The 26,273-nt window shown below is 36.5% G+C and overlaps 1 protein-coding gene and 1 non-coding gene across 3 annotated transcripts in view; both read left to right on the top strand.

Annotated features, from left to right (window-relative positions):
• Positions 1–24,941, top strand: part of ap1b1 (adaptor related protein complex 1 subunit beta 1) — a 52,712-nt gene extending 27,771 nt beyond the window's left edge. The window contains exons 11-23 of one of the 2 annotated variants that reach the window (XM_052031928.1): positions 1,696–1,861; positions 3,418–3,516; positions 5,003–5,262; positions 6,110–6,317; positions 6,854–6,874; positions 7,114–7,143; positions 8,281–8,415; positions 10,277–10,422; positions 12,967–13,096; positions 15,304–15,388; positions 17,332–17,418; positions 21,607–21,761; positions 24,175–24,941. In XM_052031928.1, the coding sequence (XP_051887888.1) occupies positions 1,696–1,861; positions 3,418–3,516; positions 5,003–5,262; positions 6,110–6,317; positions 6,854–6,874; positions 7,114–7,143; positions 8,281–8,415; positions 10,277–10,422; positions 12,967–13,096; positions 15,304–15,388; positions 17,332–17,418; positions 21,607–21,761; positions 24,175–24,249 (1,597 nt within the window). In that variant the 3' untranslated portion in view covers positions 24,250–24,941. The remainder of the gene's footprint in view (positions 1–1,695; positions 1,862–3,417; positions 3,517–5,002; positions 5,263–6,109; positions 6,318–6,853; positions 6,875–7,113; positions 7,144–8,280; positions 8,416–10,276; positions 10,423–12,966; positions 13,097–15,303; positions 15,389–17,331; positions 17,419–21,606; positions 21,762–24,174) is intronic. The other variant, XM_052031929.1, reaches the window with a different exon arrangement.
• Positions 11,893–11,985, top strand: LOC127579666 (small nucleolar RNA SNORD125). Its single transcript, XR_007957718.1, has one exon. It is a non-coding gene; the product is annotated as a small nucleolar RNA SNORD125 (small nucleolar RNA).
• Positions 24,942–26,273: the final 1,332 nt, after the last annotated feature.

Raw genomic sequence — 26,273 nt, 5'->3', positions numbered from 1 at the left:
TCCAGACCGTCTGGCAGAATGTCTCATCGCCAGAACTCACCAACAAGCACCAAGACCTCACTTGGCTGGCGGTGAGAGGGGCCCTCCCAGTCAGATCCTTCCTGTATGGTTGGAACCTCACTCCCAGTGCGCGCTGCTCCCGGGAGGACTGCGCTGGGGATGAGACGGTCGCCCACCTCTTTGCGGGCTGTAGGTTTGTGAGGAGGATGTAGCAAAAGATGCAAGGGTCCTTGTCACGGTTCATCCCCAGCAGCAGCGTAACAGAAGATTCTCTGATCTACGAGCTGTTCCCGGGGACACACACAGAGACGGACATCAACTGCTGCTGGAAGGTCATCAACTCGGTGAAAGACGCTCTTTGGTCTGCCCAAAACTTGTTGGTCTTCCAGCACTGCGAGATGTCCATAGGGGAATGCTGCTGGCTGGCACATTCCAGGCTGCAGGAGTACGTGCTGAGGGACGCACTGAAGCTGGGTGCAGCCAATGCAAAGGCTTGGTGGGGAAGAACTACAGTTTAGGGTTCTTCTGCCACTGGAGAGGGAGGGCTGGGGACAGGCGAGAAAGCCCCTAAATATTGTAAATACGGGACCAGGGAGCCGCATATGTGGCATCGGTGCTGTTTTCTTTATATATATTAGAAGGTAACACTAATGAATGATCTGTACAAGAACGTAAAGGTTTGCACTGTTTTGTAATTGTATATAGTTTGTCTTTTATTATGAATAAAGTTTATTTTGAATAAAAAAAATTAAATGAGCACACACATTTCTATGCATTAGAATGTATGAGAATGTTTGACTGCATAAGTGTGTTTACATTATGGATATGCTAAATTGCCTTGTAAATTCAGAGCCAAGAACCCACTTAACTTGCAGGTTGAGTCAGTAGTAAGGAAGACAAATGCAATGTTAGCATTCATTTCAAGAGGACTAGAGTATAAAAGCAAAGATGTAATGCTGAGGCTCTATAAGGTGTTGGTCAGACCACATTTGGAGTATTGCGAGCAGTTTTGGGCCCCATATCTAAGGAAGGATGTGCTGGCAATGGAGAGAGTCCAGAGGAGGTTTACAAGAATGATCCCAGGAATAAAAGGTTTAACGTATGAGAGGCGTTTGATGGCTCTGGTCCTGTACTCACTGGAGTTTAGAAGGATGAGGATGATCTCATTGAAACCTACAGAATATTGAAAGGCCTGGATAGAGTGGACGTGGAGAGGATGCTTCCAGCAGTGGGAAAGTCTAGGACCAGAGGGCACAGACTCAGAATAGAAGGATGTCCCTTTAGGACAGATAGCCAGAGGGGGGTGGTGAATCTGTGGAGTTTATTGCCACAGACGGGTGTGGAAGCAAAGTCATTGGGTATATTTAAAGCGGAGGTCAATAGGTTCTTACGCAGGAGAATGGGGTTAAGAGGGAAAAAGCCATGATCGAATGGCGGAGCAGACTCGAACGGCCAAGTGGCCTAATTCTGCTCCTATGTCTTATGGTCTTAACTGAAACATGGGGGATCAAATTTTCTGAAGTTTTGCTCCAATTCAATCTAGAGTTAAGCTTTCTCCACATTTACAATAGTTCATTGAATACATTGATTTAAAAATTGTTCTGCAAAAATAGCTAATATACTATGTTTTGGGGATATTGGCTATGTTAAAATCTTATTCCTGGTTGCCATCTTAATCTCTTGTTTATTGTTAAGGTATGAAAGTGTTATTGCAACACTTTGTGAAAATCTGGACTCATTGGATGAACCAGAAGCAAGAGCAGCAATGATATGGATAGTTGGAGAGTATGCAGAAAGAATTGACAATGCTGATGAGCTATTGGAGAGCTTCCTGGAAGGATTCCATGATGAAAGCACACAGGTAAGAAGTAGAGCTTACATTTTCTGGAAAAAGTAATTTAATAGATGATCCTAGGGAGACCACAGATAAGATTTGTTGAGAGCTTCTTATGAGATCGTAAAGCTCCAATGGCAGATATGCTAATACTGTGAATGGGAAAAATACATAAGGCAATGGAGCAGTTGAAAGACTGCAGTACAATGGAATAGAAACATTCAAACAAAGTAATAGAGTGAAATAACAATTCTGGAATGTTTTGGAAAATGTACTATGGAGATATTTAATGGACCTACAGTCCAAAACCTAGACTAGTAAGAGAAAGCAAATTAAAATCCCATAATATCAGTTGAAAATTTGAAATTTTTATTAATAGAAGTTAAAATAAAGCTGCTGGCTTGTCCTAAAAGTTCACTGATTTACTGATTTTTTTCATATGCCTACGCATGGGTGGCTGCCTTTGGCAATAGGAATTTCCACCAATAGTTGTCTGCAGAGTGGGTAGCTGAGTCATTCTGGCACCCTTCCATGAGTTATCCATTTTCAAACATCTTAGATATTGGCAAACTATGAAATGTACTGGGGGTAGAGAGGGGGAAAATTCCTACAATAGGTTTTCCAGGAGCCTTATCAATTGCCAAAAATCAGTTGGATTGCTGTACCCTTTTAAATTAAATTTCATTTGCAGCTAATTCTTGGATGTCTATTCCTTATGCATTATAAGGAAGAGTTATCAGAAAATGCTGTGTAAGGGAATTCTCGTCCAGAAGATTTGATTTAAACCCCTGACTCTGAGGCACATGGTTCTTTATACTGTTACTACATCCAAAGATTCACTTGATACAGATGTAGTTTGGCAAGCTCCTTCATTTCCAATGGTGTCTGTATGATTTTCCATAATTTAGGTGAAAATCTTTGGAAGATGCAGACTTTAGTGTTTAATAGAATTGATTATATGTAGTATTATATGTTGGTATTCAATAATTCTGAAGAAAATGGAGGAGGAAAAAGCCTGGAAATTGTATCTTTCAGAGGACTAGAGAGCAGCCTCTCTAAATCCATTTATAAGGAAATGCAGACCTAACCTGGTAATTATTGACCAGTAAGTTTATCATCTTCAATTTTGGAATTTTGTTGAAGGAAATAAAATCAAGGAAGAGAAAAGATTCAATAAAACTGATGATCTGCTATCTGCTTTTTCGGAAATCCCAATGGTTCAACATCTGGCTTGACAATTTTTTTGTTGCCCAGGGAGGATACTTGAGAGAGTTCTCTGCCAATGTGGTGCCTTCATTACTGTTATTGCAAAATCCCCTTTTAAGTGAAACCATTTTAAGTGCACCCACTAAAATGTGCAGAATATCACTAGAGTTCCCAAGGACTTGATGGTAATGTTGATGACTCATATATACATTTTCTGTGTTGGGAATGCTTTGTTCTGTGCATAAAAAGTTGCTTAGGCATTGAAAGAGGATTATGAATTTTAAGTGTCCAAAAATTGGCTTTGCTGTTCTGAATATCGTTTGTGATTGGAAAATGCAGTTCTTGATACTTAATGGCACTTTAATCTTTTGTAACAGGTTCAACTACAGCTTTTGACTGCTATTGTGAAACTATTCTTAAAAAAACCAACTGAGACACAAGAACTGGTGCAGCAGGTTCTAAGCTTGGCGACACAGGTTCGATAACATTGTTTTCATACGTTTGGAAAGTTAAACAACTGAAAGTGCACGAGTCCAAAGATTGTAACCTTGCTATAAATTACAGGCAGTACTGCATTATTTTTAAACTTCTAAAAATAACATGAATGCTTAAAGGTACCTAAGTAATTAAAATGCTTTTAAATAATTAAAAATACTTCAGTAAACTCAATTTAAAAAGACAGGTTGCCTTATACTTGGATCCATCACAGTTCTTCCTGCATCAGGTCGAACCTGTGAATGTTCAGTGGGCAGTTTCCCCAGTGTGTGAGAGAACTGCAGGAATTTGGCATATGGATGCTAGGCTTCAAGCCATGGAGTGTAGTTGGCAAGATGTCAGTGAGTGCTTATCAGGAAATTTAAGACTTCCATGTGATCTGCTGATATTTCTCAGGAAAAGTTTGGCCGTTACTCTAAATATCTGCACCCACCACATTTCTTTTGCTTCCACTTGTTTCTAAATTGAATATAAGTATATTGACTTGAGCATTTTGGAAACCAGGTTTGTTACATTGATATTTAGTTAAGGGGAAAGATGCCCATTTTAATGTTATTTCTTTATATATTTGCTTTTGCCACAAAATACCAAATACTTTCATTTGAAAACTATCTGCACATGCTACAAGAGATTTTTAACTCCTGGTGTTATAGAGTCATAGAAATATACAGCACAGAAACAGGCCCTTATCCATGCCAACCATGCTGTCTATTTGCGCCAATCCCATTTGCTTACATTAGGCCTGTATCTCCCTACTCCTTTCATATCCAAGTACTTGATCAATTTTTTTTTACTTAAAATAGATAAGCAACATAACTTTTAATTTTAGGAATTGCTATAGCACCATCTGCAAGGAGAACTTGAATTTATCTCTCTGCAACTATAATCTACCTAGGTACTCCAAAATTCTTTCTTCCTTGTGACATGACTGTTGATCTAATGTGTGAACAGTGCCACAAGAAATTTGCCAATGTTAATGAAATTATGTTGAAATAAATTGTCAGATGCATACACTGTTGATGTAGCACATTGCTGTGATACCACAAGATAGCAATGCTGCCCCCCACTCCTGACCAACCAAATCTTAATGAGAGGATAGATATTTCTTTAACTTCAGTTGCTGTGACCATAGTCTGGCACCTCTTAAGGATGAGTCAGTAGAGCTCAATGAATGGTACTTTGAAGAACCATCAAAAGCATCTTAAAGTTGGATAACAGAAGCTGTGAAGGCTTTATAATGGAATTCATGTACAAATTACTTTTTTAGTTTGTGCTGCAGACCTTACAGGAAGTGTTTTAATTAGCAAACATTTTGTGCTAGACAAAAACCATAACTTGTTATTTCTCTAGATTGCATTCTTTATTCAGTGTTTGTTAACTGGATGTTGGTATCAATAGCAAATGATTGTGTACTATTATCAGGAATAACTTGAAAATAATTTATGGAGTATCTTTCTAATATTGCAGGATTCTGACAACCCTGACTTGAGAGACCGTGGCTATATATACTGGCGTCTACTCTCTACAGATCCAGTGGCAGCAAAAGAAGTTGTATTGGCAGAAAAACCTCTGATTTCAGAAGAAACTGATCTTATTGAACCAACGCTCCTTGATGAATTAATTTGCCATATTGGAACACTGGCCTCTGTATACCATAAGCCACCCAGTGCATTTGTGGAAGGCAGCAGAGGCGTTCAACACAAGAGGCTACCACCACGATCTGGATCGTAAGTAAAAGTATAAAAGCTACAACCTCACTTGTTCCAACCTACCCAAAATAAAAGAAAAATCAAGAAATAAGCTGCTACTTTAAGGGTACTTGTTCCTGGTTTCTCAAAAGAGATAGATCTTTAAAGTTGAAGATACACCCAAGTAACCATACAAGTTTAGCTTAGTAATGTGTAGAACCTTGTCAATGAAAAAAAGCATACTGTGCTCCCTGTTATCTTGTGAAATAAAGCTATTTAATGCACAAAAATTCCATGTCTATTTTCCTGGGGGTCCTAAAGGATCTTAAGCTGGAATATTGATGAATAATAGCGCTTAGACTGTATTGTTGAGTTCTACCGGAATTTATTTTCCTCCCCAGTTTCTGCATTTCCCTTTGTTCCTTGAACTTCCCTAATATGAGGCTGGTAAACATTTCTCAAATCTTTTACTTAATCAAGCCATATTGGAGAAAATATTGTACGTTAGCTCACGCATTACTTATTTATTTAGGGTTTCTCTGGCCTGTATTGAATTTGGCCATTCTTAAACAATTGGATTAAGATCAGAAGATTGTGAAATAGGTTGAACACTTGGTGCCACCGAGGATCATTAATCCCAACTTTGTGACCTCATTTCCTCACACACTACATTTACATCTTTTGAAACCCCCACCCTTTACATCCCTGATTTGGCGATTTTTTTTTCCTTGCATTCAAAATTATCTGTTCTTTTTGTCCTATCTCTCCTCTGAGAAGTGCTATACAAATGTAAGTTACTGCAGTTACTGTTTTGTTCTCCAGTTATGCTAAAAGAATCAGTACAATATTTAATACAAATGACCTGCATTTTTCTCTCTTCCCTTAGAAATGAAAGTACCGAAAGTCCTGAAGCTGCTAGTTCAGCTGCACCACAGCCTACTGAGCAACAACCTGCTGTTATTCCATCCCAGGGTGATCTTCTGGGTGATCTTTTGAATCTTGACCTTGGTCCCCCTGTCAATGTTCCTCCTATCCCCTCTTCAACGGTTCAGATGGGAGCTATGGACCTTCTTGGTGGTGGATTGGACAGTTTGGTAGGCAAAGAGCTGAAAGGCTTTTCAATTATCAAATCTATTTAGAATTTGTGAATGTGCTTGTCAGATTTTGTTTTTACCCCCTTTTAAATTTTACCCCCTGAATTGCTGGCATGTATATTTGTATAGGGCTTAAAAACAGAATAACTTTCTTTAAATTTCACCAATCAAGCAAGGTTTTCTCAAGATTTTTGGTATAAGAGATTAGAAAACTCAAATTTTATTAATAAACTCATTTTCTCATGTTACTTTGTCTGAAATGAGTAACAGATTTTAATCCATTCTATGATATCAGGCTGCTTTAGCAAGTTACAGAAGTTTAACAATTCAACTGATGCACTGAAATAATGAGCATCCAGTTAATTTTGAGTTAACATTTTCTTTTTAGTGATATACTTTATCTGTAGTTCATGCACATACTCTGATGATGCTGTTTTCTCTTCTTCAAATTTATGCTGTTCTCTTTTTTCACTCCACTTCTGCTTGCATGTGAATGTCCTTGCATTGCCTCTGTCTTTGCATATTCGTGTCTGGAGATGGGCGATGAAACTGAAGGGGTATGATTCTGTCCTTTTGGGTGTTAGTATTTGCTTTCAAGTAAATCTGAAGGCTAATAGTTTTATAAATTTTATAATATCTGAATTGCTCTAGTTCCAAGTGTTTTAAGTTTAATGGTGGAAAACAAAATCAACATTTTGGCTGTTGTAAGGATAAAATTTGAACTTTTTTAACATTTATATTCAGAGTTTACTTTTCCATCTTTAAATTGTAACCCAACTTTTATTCCTTTTTAAAGCTTGGCGGTGATCTAGGTGGAAGTCCAGCAGTAAGTTGCATATCTGTTTCATAAATTGGGGGGTGGGGGTAGAAAAGTAGATGTTGCATTGATCTTTCAAAGACAAAAGGAAATTCTATTGCAATGCTGTTTGCTTCTCTCTCACAGCTGAAATTGGCATACTCTCCATCTGTGCAATACGCTGACTCAAAATTCAACATTATTTGCACCAGCTTTAATCCTCAACAATTGAAACTTCTGGCTTTCAGTGCTCATTCACTTCAAAAATAGCCAATCTGAACCATATTTAATGCAATCATTCATTCATGATTGCAGAATAGTTACATATTTACATACTACTACATTTTAGCAGCAAAAGCATGACATCTGTTACTCAGTGGTTCTTGTTATTCATTTTAAGTAATACCATGATAGAACTACTCATTTTTATATAATATGTGAATGATTATTTTTGTTATAAAGTGGCACCAATATGCTTCTAATGCATGAGAAAGCCCACAATTTAATCTGCCCATAGCAACAAAGTTAGTGATTTTATTCTTTTAACAATAAACTTTATACATCAATATTGTTGAAAATATTTTTAAAATGTTCTCTAACTGACAATGTTGTGATGGTAAAGTTACAGAACCAATAGGCAAAGTTCTAGGCCATTGATCCATAGACATGTATTTGAATCCCACCGTGGTAGGAGGGGAGTATAAATTAAGCTGTTAACTGAATCTGGAAGTTAAAATAAAAATTGTCTCAGCAATGATAACTGTGAAACTGCCAGATAGTCGTAAAAATCCATCTGGTTTATTGACATTCTTCAGAGGGAGATCTGCCGTTCCTTCCCAGTCTGGCTGGTATGCAACTCCAGACCCACCAATGTGGTTACACTTAACTGTCTCAGTTCAGGGGAAAGTACAGATTAACAAGAAAAGCCACGTCCACATTCCCTGTAAGAATAGAAAAAAGAACCACTGCTTTTTAATTTTTTTTATAACTAGATTTTTGCTTTTGTATCACGGTATATTCAGTCTAAATTACTTGTATGCACCACTGTTTATGAACTAATCAAATAATGTTCTCTTTAAAACTGTACACAAATAAGAGCAAGTATGCAATTAGTCTTACTATGTTTGAAACATGATGTGAGAAACTTATCTGTTGCTGTCGATGCAGATTGGTGCTGGTTATGGGACTCCAGCAGTGATGCCGACAACCTTGAATGCAACAGTGGGAGGCGGCTTAGGCGACCTGTTTGATCTTGCTGGTGGAATAGGCGTACCATCTGGTTCTTATGTGGCACCTAAAACTGTAAGCATTTAAATGCTCTTGATATTTTACCAACACTTAGATTATTTCCACCTCCTGACTACTTGCCCTACATGTCTCCCAGCTGAGATTAGTAGGTCTCCTGTTCCACCTCCACACCCACAGAAGTTAACCTATGAAGAAGTCATGAAGATCAAAGGAAAAGTGTCTGCCCAGATGTGGCTTCCCCTCGGATTTTTTTTTTCACTCTGCAGGGAGATTTCAGTCTTCCCCAGTTACCTTTCCACTTAGTATGGCTCTTATCAGGACCTCAGTAAAACAGGAGGCAAATTTGCCTTCATCCTCACTCTGTCTCTAAATATTAAGACTATAACACTCTGAATTACCGTTTTGCTTGTAAATGCCAAATATTATATAAGAACCATTGTGAATTAGCACTGATATTTTATAAATGCACAACATGGCTCTGTTTTCTTTGCACTCAGAAAATTTAGTAGAACCACAATGACAAAAGTCAAAAGTACCACAATTTTGTAGTATTTAAAATGCTCAGAGGCTGTTTGGTTCAGAGGATGTACGTGGCACAGTGGCACAACAATTAGTGCTGCTTCCTCGCAGCTTAAGCAATCCAGGTTTGCTCCTGATTTTGTGGATTGTCTAAGTTTGAAGGTTCTTCCTATGACTGTACGGGTTTCTTCCCATGTACCAAAGATGTACTGGTAGATTAATTGGCTACAGTGAATTACTCCTGGTGTAGGTAAATGACAACAGAATTAAAGAGGTGATGGGTAGGTGAACAATTTGGATCTCAACAGACCCACCTTACTTCTGTCCAGATTTGTAACTGCTTTTTAGTAAGTAAAACCAGCTCACAATTTGGACTGCTTACGTGTGGCTTATTTTGAGAAATTTTTGTTACTTTTGGTATGAGTCACAAAGGTGTGGTTCATCTACTGACAGGTATCGGGAAGCTTGAAGGACAGATTTCCATTCCAGTATATATACTGTGTTCTGTTTTATTCCAGGATGAATTCTTCTGAGCTGTATGATTAATGTTGTTATGCCATTCTTGCTATATATTCCAAATGATTGATGAGTATGAATGGCAAAGTGCTTATAGAAGATAAATGATTAGAATGAGAGGTATCCTTGCATAAATGGAAAATCTTTTAAAAAAATTGTCACTTTCAATTTGTTTTTGACTGTGTCAATAACCCAACAATCTGATTCATCTTGAGTCTCCCATTATAGCTATCCATTTTATAGCAAATAGTTTAAGGTTTGAAGGTCTCCATCTTCACTTGATAGTTTACAAAGCAGCTTTTGAATATGAAGGAAATCATATATTTTACATACTGATATTTTCACTTGATAAATCAACATGCTGCATAATTGAGCATTACTGACCTGTGCTGCATGTAATGTGTGACTGAGTTATTTATATTATTAATACTGACATTTTCTGAACTTGGCCCTCTTCTGATTTAAAAGGAACAAACAATCTGCTGGAGGAACTCAGCAGGTCAAGTAGCATCTGTGGGAGGAATTGCTGGTGTTTTGGTGCAGGGTTTTGACCCAGAATGTTGACAATTCCTTTCCTCCACAGAAGCTGCTTGACCCGCTGAGTTCCTCCAGCAGATTGTTGTTCCAGATTCCAGCATCTGCAGTCTCTTGTGCCTCTGATTTAAAAGAAATCTATTTTGTTGATTTGTTGCTGAAGAAATTTTATTTGAGCCTTTTCCAATCCAGAATACAATGCATATCATTTTTTCACATATTGTATTTGAGTTACTTCACACAATTTAAGATTTATTTGAAAATACAATTTTTAGTTTTCTTGTTAGTGTCCAGAAATGTCATCATCTGACTGTATTAACTAATTAAATCATCTTTGTTGCATTAGGTTTGGTTGCCTGCTGCAAAGGCCAAAGGTCTTGAGATTTCTGGCACATTTTCACGTCGCATGGGTCATATCTATATGGACCTCTCCCTGATGAACAAAGCCATGCAAGTAATGACTGACTTTGCAATCCAGTTTAACAAAAATAGGTGAGAATTGTATTTGGCTGGGCTTACAGCAATATTTTTGTATCTGGCGGGCCTTTACCATAGGATTGCATTAAATCCTTTTATTCACTATACCTTCTTAAAAAAAAATCATATTTAAGTCCTTTCTTCAGATTGCACTAGTTCTTAAACTGCTTTGTGGTAATCTCGCATTTTCTAGAGGGAATGAGAAGCGACTAAGCTGATGTAAGTACATTGCGTCAACTTGCCTCATTTTGTAATGTGTAAAACTAGTATGCAAATAAATTCTACGTGTTGGAAAATGTTTAGTAGTCCTGTTCTGAAATGAATTCGTTTATAGGAAAATGAAGTATCCACCAGCTCAGTTTGACTTGTAGATAGTGAAATAATGTAACATGTTGTATGATGAGGTATATTTTTAAATATTCCATTTTTTGGGTATTAAGTTGATTGTTGAATGGGGAATCTGTTAGGAACTATTGTCCCTTTTTACAACTAACATCTTAAAATTAATAACAATTTGTTACCTTTTAAAATTGTACTTTGCTCTCTATGCCAGTTTAAGAATAGTTGGTAATAGGTACTCCAGAAGACTTAGTTGTTCACTGTGTGTCAATAATTTGGATATGGCCCAGAGGGAGATGTGCCAGAATTTGCAGATTATATCACATAGGAGGTGTAATTAATTCCTTGGAAGTCCATTGGTGGCCACGAAGTGTTATTAATAAGGGTTTATAACCGTACAGTTTGACAGACTGCACCTAAAGTGCTGTGTTTGCTTTTGGGCATAACACCCTTAGGTATATCGGCCTTGGTAAGGGTGCATTAGCAACCAGATTTCTGGGTCACTGATCCAGAGAAATGAGTTTGATTCCCATGATGGTAGATGGGAAATTTAAATTCAAGTAATTAAATAAACCTGGGATTTAAAAAAAAATTCCAGTCATAGCAATAATAATCGTGAAACCACCAGACTGTCATGAAAGCTCATCTACTTCACCAATGTCCTTCAGGGAAGGAAATCTGCCATCCTTATCCAGTATGGCCTTTGTGATCCTAGGCCCACTAATGTGGTTATCACTTAACTTTGCCCTCAGTTCAGGGGCAATTAGGGATGGAAATTAAGTGTTAGCATTTCCAGGAACATCCACATTCCATAAACAAGTAAATTTAAAAAAAAAAGACATATTCACCAGAATGATAATCCGATAAAAGGATTAATGTTGACCCTAAATTACCTTTAATTATATTGTTCATCACTTTAAAACGGCTGGTACAGTGAGTAGTTTCAGTTTGTGGAAAGCAAAATGGAGCTAACACTTCAGTTCTGACACAGGGTTTTCGACCTGAAATGTTAGATCCATTTGTCTTTCATGGATGCTGCTTGACCTGCATTTTCCAGCACGTACTGTTTTTATTTCAGATTTCCAGAATCTGCAGGTCTTTTTTTAAAGTTCTGTTTTAGTTTGGGCTGAGTACAAACTTGAATGCATTTTTAGCAGTCTCTGATGATGATTCATCCATATATGACAATTATATGATAGTTCAAACCTCTAAGAAGTTGACTGAAGAGGCTGCTAATTTTTTTTTGCTGTTTATTTAAGAGATGAGTAAAGAGGAACTCAAGCAAACAAAAAATGTGGAACATTAAACTGAGCATGAATCAAAACAATTTTTAAAAGGGAATTGGGGAAATTGTCGAGATATGGGGAAAGTGCTGGCAAGTGGAGTTGCTTTTCAAAAGCAAGACATAAGCAGGCATAGTGAGCTGAATGGTCTCCTATGTGCTGGTATTCTGTGCTTCCATATGTCTACAAAACTTTTAAATATTTCAGTGAACATTTTGATATTCATTTGCAGTTTTAATATGCAGCATTCTGTAGGTGGCTGATATATCCCATCTTAAGCAAGTGGTAGCCCCATAAGTTTATGTAAGTGTGGGGCCTTAAAATAATATACAATTTTAACATGGCTTTTTCCAATCCATAGATATAGTGTCTTAAGATTAGAAGACTGCTAATATGGTTTCATTGTTTTAAAAACAGATGAAGTGTTCCACTGGATGATTACAGGCAAAATGCTAATTGTGGGCAAAGTATTGGGAAAAGATTCTGTTTAACAATATGAACCATTGATTAATTGGGGGCAGTCAGCATGGATTTAAGAAAATACACTCTGATTCAGAGATACAAGAATTTCTTTCTGCCCAGAGGTTGGTGGGGATCTGGGACTTACTGCAAGAAACACTAGTGGATCCAGAAATCCTTAATGCATTTAAAATTGCAATTGGATAAATAGTTGATGTGGTGTAACATATAGGCTGTAGACCAAGAAATGGACACCAGGATTGGACTGGAGAATTTTTTTTTGATTTAATGTAGATGTAATGAGCTGAATAGTGGCCATGCAGGCCCTTGTTTAGCTGGGAGTGGTGAAGCTATGTATTTTAGCATAAACCAGGGCCCGAACAAAGTCCTTGATGGCTTGAAGATGGTACTTATTTTCTTGAAGGACACTGCGAAACTACAAATGTTTTAACCTTATATTTTTTTCTCTGGTTTATAGCTTTGGAATGATACCAGCTGCTCCCCTGCAGGTCAATGCACCACTTACTCCCAATCAGACAATTGAGGCTTCTCTCCTTTTGCAAACAGTTGGTCCAGTTATGAAGATGGATCCGCTCACTAACCTACAGGTCTGAACTGAATTTTAGCTAACTTTTTGCTCACTCCAGGTTATTACAATTCCCTTTCCTTCCTATACTTTATTTCCCAAACTACATTATTTCAGTAAGAATGGAAGGTGATAGAAAAATTAGGCAAAACCTCATCTTTGATGCATAATAAGGAAACATCAGACTAATGCAAGTAAAACAATTTGAATGAAATCATTTTGCCCGGAAAAAAAAGTTAAGCTTTTATGGAATTTTTTTTTGTGTGGAGTTGGGGGGGGCGGTTAGTTAGGCACTTAGTTGTGGAGTTCAGTTCAATTCTGACTTGAAATGTTAATCATTTCTCTTTCCACAGATGCTGCCTGACCTGAGTGTTTCCAGCATATTTTCTTGTTTGTGAAATTTGCCTTTGAGTCTCATTCTAATTAGTTATGCAACTCCATTAATTTTAATTTATTCACTTATAAAATGTTCCTAAAATGGATTAATTTTGAGGGAAAAGGTAAAGCGCAACTTAAATTGTAATTTTGAAATGGCAAACATTTAGGTACACGAGTACTCTTCAGGAGGTGAATACTGGATGAAAAAGGATGCTTTTACTAGATTGCTATTTGATTTTGTGAAGTTTTGAAAGCACTTAATTTGATTTCCAAACAGATTAAATTTAATCTACATGCCAGCATTGCAGCTGGTGGCCAGCAGCCAACTTTATGGTGAAGTCGTATCTTTCAATATTAAACATATTGCTTTTGCTATAATTGAGAATTAGTTATAAACTTTTACCTGCAACTTAGTGTTTTACCTGAATCACTGAATTGCAAGACTTCAGTCCCACTCTATATAATTGCCACTTTGCAAAAATATTAAACAGGAACCTGCTTATCTACATGATTAAGTTTCTGTGAGGAGCACAGAGAGAAGCATGAATATCCTGATTTTTTTTTTGTTTTGATATACCTCTGCCCTTGTTTTTTAAAAAAAAAGAATCTGCCTGGACAATTCTGAATCCTTCAAATAGGGTATGAAATTTGTTACAAGTCCTGCTCGGTGAGGAGCTCTTATAGAGCATTTTTTAATAGCAGACTTTGTACAGCAATATTTCTGTAAGCAATTTATAAACTTCAAACATTCTACATTTTGATGAAATTATTGAAGGCTTCACTGCAGTTCTTGGTGAACTCGTACCTTTATTCTCCTAGGTACAAATTAAGTGAAAGGCAAGAAAAGGCCTAGAGACTCTTCCCAAGAGGTAGATATTGACCTGAATTTGCTAAAGTAGAATGTGCAATGCCCTTTGACATTACTTAGTCTTCTCCTTGCAGAATTAGATTTTTAAATTTTTGGTCTGGTTGGCTGCTGAAATGAGAACTGCCAACGTCTCGGCTAGGAAAGTTGGAGAAATGGGAAGTGAACAGCCCAAACACTAAGATGGTGAATTCAATGTTAAATCGGGTGCAGAACAAGAAGCAGAGGGAAAATAAGATGGAATAAGAGGCCAAAAACAAAGGTGTGTGTATGTAATATATATATATAAAAAAAAGTCCACCTTCTTTAACAATTCCAATAATACAATAAATTCCAGAAGTAATTACATTCTCAGGTGAATTTTCAGCATCAGAGAGATTGAATGTCAATAATTGATGTTTCATTTCATTGAAAGGGTACTTGTACTTGGCAAGGTCTAACTTCTCTTTGCATGCTCAGTTTGTATCTGTCATATAGATGCGATTTCGTAGCATTAGATGCTTCTCAAGAATGAGGTAGCAGTGAGGTACTGTTTTGCAAAGTTAGTGGGCAGATTAGTACACAGAAAACATTCAACTTTTAGATATTCTCCCCTTGAAATGCGGTGCCATTTGCATGAAAGTATGAGCAAGAATCAGTTTATTTTTTCAAATGCAAATATCTGACCCAATACTTGCCCTTCTTTTCTCCCACCTCCTCATAATGCTGTCTCCTACCAGCGGGAAAAATGAAATTCTGTACAACTCTATAAACCAAATGTGCAAACAACACAAGATCTCAATTTTCTATTGGGCAATGTAACTAGAGAGTACTCAACAATTGTAGTACATTCAGGTCATCAGTCATTCTAAGTGATGCTTTAAATGGATTTTCAGGTGATTGAAGTAATTTTGTATTACATTTATACTATAAACGTTATCTACAAGGACAGACAGAGATATTGCATGAGAGCTAAAACTAATTCTAATTTTTTCTTTTGTGAGTAGGTTGCCGTGAAAAATAATATTGATGTCTTCTACTTCAGTTGCCTATACCCAATTAATATCTTGTTTCTGGAAGAAGGAAAACTGGGTAAGTTAATATTCTTAGTGCGTTTACCTGGGATGACTTGTATTAGACAAATGAGTTGTATAAAACCATCCTCCCAAAGATAAAGATAAAGATAAAAATAGATGATTTGGGGATATAATGCACTCCACTTCTCTGCAGTGAATCTGAAAAAAGTGAGCAGACAGGAATAAAACTAGTTCTGAACTCTCACACATTTCCTGAGCCGTTATTAAAATATATCCTAATTTTTTGTTGCAAATTGATGCAAGATTAAAACAGACCTTACTATTATATTTAACTATTATTCATCATCTGCATTTCGTACTCAGAAAAAATATTCCATTCATTTTTCCCTTGTATGTAATATTTTTGCAAATTTATTTGTGCTAAGTTCTCTATTTAATAGATTGTGGATTTTAATTTAATGTTGGAATCAGTAAATTGTTCTTAACAGAGAAAAAAAAATGCTGTCCATTGGACAGTCTGAAATATCTTTCCATTGGATTCGATTTTCCCTGCCTTTACCTATACCCTATTTATTATTTTTTTTACAAAATGTTTTCTATTTTCCTTTAAAAGCTATTGCATATTCTGCTTCCACCATTTCATATTCTAACAGTCCTCCAATTTGGGGAAAAAAAATTCTGCTAATCTCTAATTTGTTTAAACTTTGGACTTCAATTGTTGACTCACTGACCAGTATAAATAGATTTTCTCAAAATAGATAATAAAGGTAAACTGAATTTGTGCCAGTATCTGGTTTAACCATAACTAAGTTGATCTTTCCTTGTAATCCTGCTTACCTGGGAGGGATTCTGGTTCTCTGTGGACTCAAGCAGGTCACTTAGTGACCATACTGTCATTCTAGTGGTTCAGTGGTTTTGGCTATTAGCATAAAATTCAAAAACATGTCAAACAGCTGTGGAATAGTGAACGATGTATATCTTTAAGGCATTCCTTGTGGATTAGTTTTAATAGGTACTCCATCTACCTATGTACACTACCAAGCATTTGGACCACTTTCAAAATAGCAAAGTGTACTGGTGAAATTTCAAATTCCAGTAAATCTATTCTATTATATATTTCACATGTCTAAATATAGACTTGTTGAGAAGTTTAATGATTAAAAATGGATTGACCTCTTCTTTCCCAAGTGTCCGGTCTAAGCTCTAGGACATGATGTCAACTAATATCCCTTCTGGAGATATACAACATAAGTTCTTAGTGCAGTTTTCCAAGTAATTTCTCCTTTTTTTTGGTGCTTAACAGCTAAATTAACATGTGGGCAGATGGGGCCTTCTGGACAGTCATTAGCACAAATGACCAAGTGTGGATGGTCCTTCAGTATCTCTAGGGTATTAAATTTTGATTGACAGCACAGCAGTAACTAGCTGGAGCCATTTAATGTCATGTACACTCTTTCACCTACTTGACACTTTCTCACTTAATCTCTGGAAACACCACTTTTTGCTGAAGAATGGTCCATGGGTATCAAAGCACCAAAACACCCAATCTTCATATACCAAATGTAAAATGCAGCAGCAGGAAAAACACTTGGGAAAGGCATTAAAGCAAATCAAAATTTCTCTTTTTGCTTGGACATGTTACTGCTAAATGACCTTTTAGTGTTACTGTAAGAGGACAAATATGATTTAATCTTGAATTCAGCACCTGCTTGCTGAGCTAACAGTTTAGATTCTTAAGCTCAAGTCTCTAGAGTAAGATTTGAATCCAGTCTTCTCAAAGGCAAGAATGTTACCCAGTGAGCACATTCCATCCTGGATATCTGTAGCTAAGATACTTCCTAAGCAACCTAGTGTAAAATTTTCCTAAACTCTGGTTGACAAATGTCTTCAGATTGAGTTTTGTGCCTGACTGTAAGGAAAAGGAGCAAGTAGATTGCCTGATTAATTTTAGATCCAAAGCCAAGACCTGTATAATCTGAGGCACTTTTTTTTTTGCAGATCGACAGATATTTTTGGCAACGTGGAAGGACATTCCAAATGAAAATGAAGTACAATTTCAAATCAAAGACTGTCACCTTAATGCAGGTAAAGTATTTGAGTTATTTTGGTCATTGTGTTAATTCAGAGACTTGGCATTTCTAATTTGTTTAAAGTAAGTTTAAGTTCTTACAAATTAGGTGACTTGTTGTCTTCAAAATGGAATCAACATATTCAGAATATTTGTGTGTTGGTTTGCACAATATCCAAAGCTGACCACTGTGTTAACTCATTACTATGTGACAACTAGTGTGTCTACTGCTCGGGAAGTCAGCACATAACAAAATTCCCCAGAAAGTCTTAGGGATGCAGTAGATTTTGAACCTCCACTTTATTGCTAGAAATATGTAAAAGTTCACTGTCATAAATGAGTATGCCATTTTCATACTTATACTAGTACTTTATACTTTAATTATATTATTGATTAACCTCCTGTAGTTATAAAATTCTGTCATGCCTGAAGAACTACAAGAATTCTTTTGTTTTTGTGCATCTCCCTAGAGCTGGTTAAGTATATGGTGGGGATAGAGTAGAGGGTTCCCTTACTTTATGGGATAAATTGCAGTTGGGATGTATGATCAACCTTGTCTGTCATTGTCTTCTGTGTTTATAACTTCATTGGTTTACAGGGAGCAATCTGCTATGAGATTGAATTGAGCGGATGTTCTTGTCAGAACCATTTTTCCGAAATCCTCCTGGATATCTGACTATTATGCACATGAATAGTGAGTGTATTATGTTACAGTTTTGCTTCAGTTGATCCAGTGGAGTTTCTGGTCAATGGAGTCCCCCATTGTTGATGCTGGGTGTGATGGTAAAGCCAAGGGTAGGTAATTAGACACTCTCGTTAGAGATGGTCATCGCCTGGCACTCGCTGCTTATCAGCCCATTCCTAAATGTTGTCCAGATCTTTATGAACGCTGGCATGGACAGCATCGTTTGATGAAGAGTTGTGAATGGGGTTGAGCATTGTGCAGGTATCAGCAAGCATCCCTTTTCTGACCTTATGAGGGAAGGGAGGTCGTTGGTGAAGTAGATGAAGATGATTGGGCCTAGGATGTTGCTCTGAGGAATTCTTGCAGTAATGTCCTGGGCTGGGATGATTGATCTCCGTTGTTCTGTGTGACTTCAACCATTGGAGTGTTTCCCCTTTGATGCCCATTGACTTCAGTTTTACCAGAGCTTCAGGATGCCACACTTATTCAAATGCTTCGTTAATGTCACTCCTCTGGAATTTAGAATCAGATTTATTATCACTGACATATGTCGTGAAATTTGTTGTTTTGTGGCAGCAGTACAGTGCAAGACATAAAAATCTATAAATTACAAAAATCTATAAATAGTGCAGAAAAGGAATAATGAAATGGTGTTCATGGATCATTCGGAAATCTGATAGTGGAAAGGAAGAAGCTGTTCCTGAATCGTTGAGTGTGGATCTTCAGGCTCCTGTACCTCCTCCCTGATGGTAGTAACAAGAAGAGGGCATGTCCCAGATGGTGAGGGTCCTTTTTGATGGATGCTGCCTTCTTGAGGTGGCACCTCTTGAAGATGTCCTCAATGGTGGGGAAGGTTGTGCCCATGATGGAGCTGGCTGAGTCTATAACCCTCTGCAGCAGCTTGCGATCCCATGTGTTGGAGGCTCCATACCAGGCTCTGATGTAACCAGTCAGAATGCTCTCCACTGTACATCTATAGAAATTTGTAAGAGTCTTTGGTGACACCAAATCTCCTTTAATTGCCACCACTATTTGCAAGTAGATGTGGTAGGACAAAAGAACTTTGATCTAATTGGTTAAAAAAAATCACTCAACTCAGACCACTGCATGCTGCTTTTGCTCTTAGCATACATTTTGTCATGTGTTGCAGCTTCATTAGGCTACACCTCATCATTTTTCAATATGCCTGGAGTTGCTCCCAAAATAATTATTTATTAGTCACATGTACATCGAAACACACAGTGAAATGTGTCTTTTTGCATAAACAACCAACATAATTTAAGGATGTGCTGGGGGCAGCCCACAAGGGTCGCCTCACTTCCGTCGCTAACATAGCATGCCTACAACTTCCTAACCTGTACGTCTTTGGAATGTGGGAGGAAACGGGAGCACCCGGAGGAAACCCATGCAGTTATAGTAAGAAGATTGCTAGGACATGAGCTTAGAGGCTGTGATAGTGTACAGTTCACCTGCTGTTGATGGTCCACATGCCAATTGAACCTACAGTTTTGATCTGCCAGATCTGTTCTTATTTACCACAGTTGTAGTGCCAGGCAACACAATGGTGAGTCTCCACAAGGACTGTGCAGTCTTCACTTCTACCATTGCTATTGTGGGCAGATGAATCTGCCACAAGTAGAATGGTGAAGATAAGCTCAAGCAGCTTTATCCGTTTTGTTAGTTCACTCATTACCTGTCCTGGACAACCTGGCAGGTAATTAGTGAACTAACAAAATGGATAAAGCTGCTTGAGCTTATCTTCACCAAACTATTCCAGATGCTGAAGTCTGAAGGTCCCCAGCCAGGTTATGTTCTGTACCCTTGCTATATTCGCTGCTATTCAGATTCCCTTTTCCATGTTTGATATGATGTCATGAGGCTTCATTGAGTCAGAGGTCAATGTTGAGGACTCCATGAGCAGTTACTTCCTGCCTGTATACCACTGTGCCACTGTCTTTAGTGGGTCTGTCCTGGAGGTGGGTCAGGACATGCATAGTAATTTTGATGGAGAAGTCTCGCACGTTGACTGTAGGGTATGATTCTGTGACCGTCAAATTATTGCTTGATTAGAGTGTCAGTTAGCAGCCCCTATTTAGACACCTGTCCCCAGATGGTTGTGAGGAAGACTTTGCAAGGTCTGCTTCTGTTCTATCTCTAAAAACTTTTCAAATGAGAGCATTTAAAGTCAATTAACATGTATGGCAACATCTGTTTTGACAGTTTACCAAGTCTGGTGCAGCACAAAGAAATGTGGCAATTCTTTTTATCTCCTCCTGGGAGATGATATGCAACTAAGTTCCTTTCCTTAGTTTAATCAAAGAAATTCCTGGGTTTCATCAGCATTGTAGTTGAATTCAATATTGCTTCAAGCAGATTGTATTCCTGAACTGACTCATTTGTGCTGCAGAAATCGCACTTCCTTTTATCTTCAACAGTATGTGCCATCTTGTCCATTCTACTTGTCCATTACGTTCATCCTTGAAAGCTTTTTGGCTGGGTGTTTAAAGCCTTTGACCTTAATTTGTAAAAGCTCTTTGTGAAGCAGCAAATGAAACAGAGTTTGGTAACCACTTAATAAATATTCAAACTTGACTGATTTGCTTTCATGCTGAAACATTCTCCTTTTAAAATCTACTTGGAGTACATATTCAGCTATTTCACTCTCTGTATGTTGGAACTTGAATGATGCTGGATCAAATATTATCAAGGGATTTGATATAATTACCTGATTTTTATTACTTGGTCTGTATAAAAAGCATCACACCCTCCCTGTTTACTGCCTTTAAAGTGCCTGAATAATAATTTGTTATTCAAAATAAAAGTTATTCTAATCAATGCTGTTAGACGATGGCTTTCTAGGCTATCTTTGTAATGCTTGGTATTATAAAGATGTAAAACACAATACAATTAAAATGAATGTATATGGAGGCCTCATTACCATATCAACAGTTTATGAATTGTTTTAAATTATTAACACTAAATTTCTGTAGCTTCAAGCTGTTACCATTTAATGTGTAATGTTATTTTTGATTGGGATAGATTACATGAGGTTTGGATGAAACGGGTATAACGTTATTCTTGTACAAAGCATTGTAAATATTATTCCGCCTTAGCAAATAAATAGATATATTAGCTTGTGGAGGATTTAACTTGGCCATTTGAAGCTTCACTTCAGTTGTCAAATAATTTTGTTTTCAGAGTCATCAAACACATTTGTAATGGATCAGTATAATCTAGAATCAAATTTAACAGAATATCGTATTTATAGATTTAATTTTTGAATTTTATTTAATTGTATTCCACTTTGAATTTTGTGTTTTAATCTCAAACCGCATTAAGTAGGGGAGCATGCTAATATCATGTCTTCAGTATGTGAAATTGATTGCTAAGAACTGTGCAGAAACAAACTTTGCCGGCTTGAGGTGCATTTTCCATATTCTGTGTAGAAGCTGTTCTTATATGTCCTAGTGTTTGTACTGATTTGACTAAAGATGCACTAAATATGTTTCTTACGTTACAGATGCTGTCACTGATAAACTCTTTAACAATAATATATTTACTGTTGCAAAGAGGAATGTTGAAGGGCAAGATATGTTGTATCAGTCCCTAAAACTGAGCAACGGAATCTGGGTTTTAGCAGAGCTAAGGATCCAACCTGGCAATCCTAATTACACGGTAAGTGTTGAACAGCCTAACGTCTCCTTTTATTGTCTCCATTTATGCCTTCAGAGGTTTCACTTTGATATTTGAAATTTGTATCTTGTTGTATTATAGTATTATTGGGAATGGGAAGAGAAGGTGATGTATGTTTTTCCTTTAATGGCGTTTTGTGTGTGGATATATTTTACTGCACTTCAGATACCACTATTGTTAACATTCATTTAACAAGCCAGTATAAATTTGCAAAAACCCTTCATATCAACTGTCCTTATTGGCAATGTTACAAACAGTCCCTTGAACATTTCTTGTATATTATTGAAATAAAATCAAAAGGATAAATGTTTCCTGTTAATAGATTTTGCACAATATTCAGAATGATGTTCCATTTCTAAGTTTTACATTTGTCATATACAGTGATGATTTTAGGATTACAACTTACTGTACTTTTAAATTGTGTTTCATTTAGATGTGAGCTTAATTGCTTTAAGTATTATATTTAGTATTGTAATGATGTAATTTAACTGTTTGGGTTCTCTGTTGCCTTATCTAATAAGTGTCATTGCGTAGTCTTCCCTATGTGTGTGTTAATGTTTTGCAGCATTATATCCCTACATGCTATTTCTATATATAAATCAAGATTAGATTTTTATATTTCTGTTGGGGGAAAGCTGTAGTATTTTATAGTTATGTTTTTTTTCCTTTGTTGCATGCCTGCCGTGATGGTTTTGTCCTACCGGTCAGGATTTGGAGGTTAGCAATTCATTTAATTTTAGTCAGTTGCAAACTTGCCACATCCATTCTTTGCCCTATGCTTATGCAGTGTCTTTGTTGCTATGCTTTGCTGGCTAGCTTTCTCTGGAGCTTGCTTTTATAGTCACCCACAATCTCATGACCAAACCAATCTTTCATTATCAACTTCCCAAGTAAATTGTTGGTTAGAACTTTAAATCATAAACTCAGGCTTTGATTTAATTTATATGTTAAAATTATTTTCTATTATTGATTCCCAACATAAGAGAAATTAGGAATATTATGAATCTTCAGTCGGTACTTGCAAGAGCCTAACTGTGAATTAAACATAATTTAAAATGTATTTCCAGTAAGAATTTTACAGTCTAGTTTGTGATTCTCAAAAATCATTAGTCATCATAAATTGAAAATTTTGTACAGTTGAAATTTGAACACGAGTAATGAAGGCTGTAGATATAGTAAATTAGTAACTTTTCAAGTACAATTCCATTATTATCAAACACAATGGATGATTTATTTTTGCCCAAACTGGTGTTATCTACTATGTTTTTATGTAACATATTTTGCTCTCAGCAGTTAACAATTAATTTTGGAGAGGGGAAAATTCAATCTCAAGAGAACAGTTGAATTTCTTGTGTTAACAGCATCATTATATCAGCATTAGGAACAGACCATAAAATACTCCTTGAGTTAGTAACGTGTTGAATACCTTGTTGCTAAATATGTATACAAAGCAATTTTATGTAATTGTAATTCAGAACCCATCAGGTAAAGTATGAATGTATAGAAATGGTTGTGCCAATAAAGCACCAGAGCCATTATAAGATACCCATAGTACTTATCCTACAACAGTGTCTTGTAAGGTATGTGTATATATGGGGATGAACATTTTATTCATAAACTTATTCATTTTCGGTTTACATGTCTTTTCTGCTTGCTAATTTAAAAACCACTCTGTTACATTTATTGTGTGAAATCTAGAGGGTGATGTCAGGCATTTATTGCTTCCTCCAATGGATTTCTATAATGTGTAAATTGAGCATTTGCTTCATCCCTTAAAAGGATTTGTTACACAGGCAATGCCTTTCACAAATGTCCTGCAATGTGTATTGCTTCAGTGAACCTGTGTCTGTGACCTTTACTGATTACAAATTGGATTATTCATACAGTTTAATGAAATAGAGTGGTTTTTGCCTTCATTGCTATTCAATTGAGTCCTGTGTTTGAAGAGGCCATTTCATTACTTGCTATTTTTGTACTTGTCTGCTTCTATGAATGAGCAGGATATGGCCAGCCAGTGATTTCCTGTGCAGTGCTCTGCTAATTTGATCAATGTTAAGTTCACAAAGTGCCAATTCTGTTTTTTCTTGAACAGATGGAATGGTAAAGTCTAAATATGTTCTTGAATATTAGGTTCATAGTAAATAAATTTATTAGGTATAACATACATGGCAATAATTGGCTGTATTTTCTTAAAAATGATGCACATTGAAATGTGATGTCCTCACCAAAATGGCTGTACTCCATTATACCAATGTAATCTTCAGACATGAGACGTTTGTGCAACATAACATATTTGGGGAACCCTAATGTCATGAGAAGCTTTATATGTCTGTCTTTTAATACATTATAAAACATCTGCCTTACACTGTTACTATTGGCTTTGTCTTTGTTGCAGTTATCGCTGAAGTGCAGAGCCCCAGGGGTAACCCAACATGTATTCCAGGCATATGAAATCATTTTGAAGAATTAAGCAATTTGATGACCTAAGTCTGGCAGAAGATCTCAGCAGTTGTGTGTTTAATTTTCCTTGTTTATTTCAGAAGCCTATAAGCACTGATAATGGACAGAATTTATAAATGTGACACCTTGGTGCCACTGAAGAAGTTGCATTATTGTGAAGGGTATTTATTGTATACTCAAGATCTGAGTATATTGACCCATTGACACTAAAGTCTATTGTACAATCTTAGTATATCTAAATCCATTATTCTGCTAATAACTAGCTTTAAATACAAGATTCAGATATTTGCAATGTTGATTTGTCTCAGAACCCAGTCATATGAATGTAATGTAATATCATGACATGGTGAATTGCCAGAGTATGTGAAGAGGCTGTGCTCAATACACCACCATTCCAGCTGTTGGGTAATTGTCCTTGTTTAAATTTGTATCTTCCTCATGATGTGTGATGTGACTTTGAAATTTTGTGGTATGACATTTTGTGTATTTGTACACTAGTAATATGGTTCATGCTGATAATATATTGCTTTGGGTCCCAACATTGCCGATATGGTGTTGATCAGTAGTCATATCAGAAATAAACTGGACTTATGGGGAAAAAGTTACCTAGGCGGCTGATATTGAATGTGTAACAAAATGTCATTTTTCATCTCTTTGTTTTATATCATGATTTACTAGATGGTGTATAAAATGTGGAAAGAATTGATGTTCAGTCTTGTTCCAAGCAAGCATTCATATTAGGCTCATTGTTCTTATCTTAAGATGCTTTGCACAGTAATGTACATTCTAATTACAAAGTTAATTAGATTATTGGAATGTAAGCTCGGGTAAAACAAGCCTAAATCCAGTACCATAAATTGAATATAACACTGAGCTGCTGTTATCTGCCATGCCACATTACTCCCAGCTGGTTGCCTCTTTTTCGTTTCTATTATTATGCAAAGCAGCATATCGCCCATTGAGAAGATTATTTCAGTTGCAATGTCCATTTGAACATGGAAGGTACTGAGAATACTCTGTTTAAGAATTCTGCACATGTTTTTTGTCACAAGAATCCTTAAAAGAGATATTTGACAAGTTTAGATCATCCTTGGCCAAATTATTGAACATAAATCTAGGGAGATTATTAACATAAATCTTGGAAATCTGTGCAAGATCAGCTTTTGTATGAGACATGAAACAATGGAAATTGCTAGTTTCAACAGGTACAAATGGTTTTTTTGAAATTCATACGTGTTATTTTGGCTCAAGACCATTACAAATCAGTTAGACAATTTTCTTGGAGGGCCAAAGTAGAAAACATTTTCAAGGAAGAATAATATTTATAAGTCTTAATTTAGTTTTGTGGGGGGGGGGGGTGTAGGGGGGCTTATTTTTGTAAAGATATGTAAATTTTCATGGCAAATAACCATTGTTTTTCTTAAATAGGTCAAATTACTTAAGTGCATAATCATAAATCTTGAAAATTAAAAACTAGTGATAGATTCCTATTCTAAGTATGCTTGTTATACCAAAACTAGCATTTGGAAAATATATTGGAAGGAAAATTAATCTGGTGAAAAATGTAAATTGTACATATTTTTGTATCGGCCAAGAGTCCAGTGTTCACAGTCTTAAAATATGTTTGACCAGAGCTGGTATACTCTGAGCCTGTTCTTTACCTAGAGAATAGCTTGAGTTTTTTTTTCCCTAGAGCATGGTGCATCTGTGGGACTGATTATTGGCTCCTGTGGGAATGCTAATTTGTTGAATTTCTTTAATGATAGCTGCATGTTTCAGACTGGGGTGGAGATAATATCATAAAGCTGGGTTCTGTATAACATTAGCTGAAATGATCCAAGATGAATTATCAAGATTTTTACCCATAATTGACCTGGGTTTTATTTTTTAACCAAGGGATTAAATGTTCTTTGGAAGGAGCATGAAGTGTGTATTTTGTGATGCATAAGGCGCATTACATTTGTGTGAGACCAAGCAAATCTTTTTTTTCAATCTGCATTTGTTCATTGTGTGCATATTTACTGCTGTTTGTCC

The sequence above is a fragment of the Pristis pectinata genome, chromosome 17, assembly GCF_009764475.1.
Source record: "Pristis pectinata isolate sPriPec2 chromosome 17, sPriPec2.1.pri, whole genome shotgun sequence".
NCBI lineage: Eukaryota > Metazoa > Chordata > Chondrichthyes > Rhinopristiformes > Pristidae > Pristis > Pristis pectinata.
Note: the sequence above shows the minus strand (reverse complement) of the source record. Positions and strands in the feature narration are given on the sequence as shown.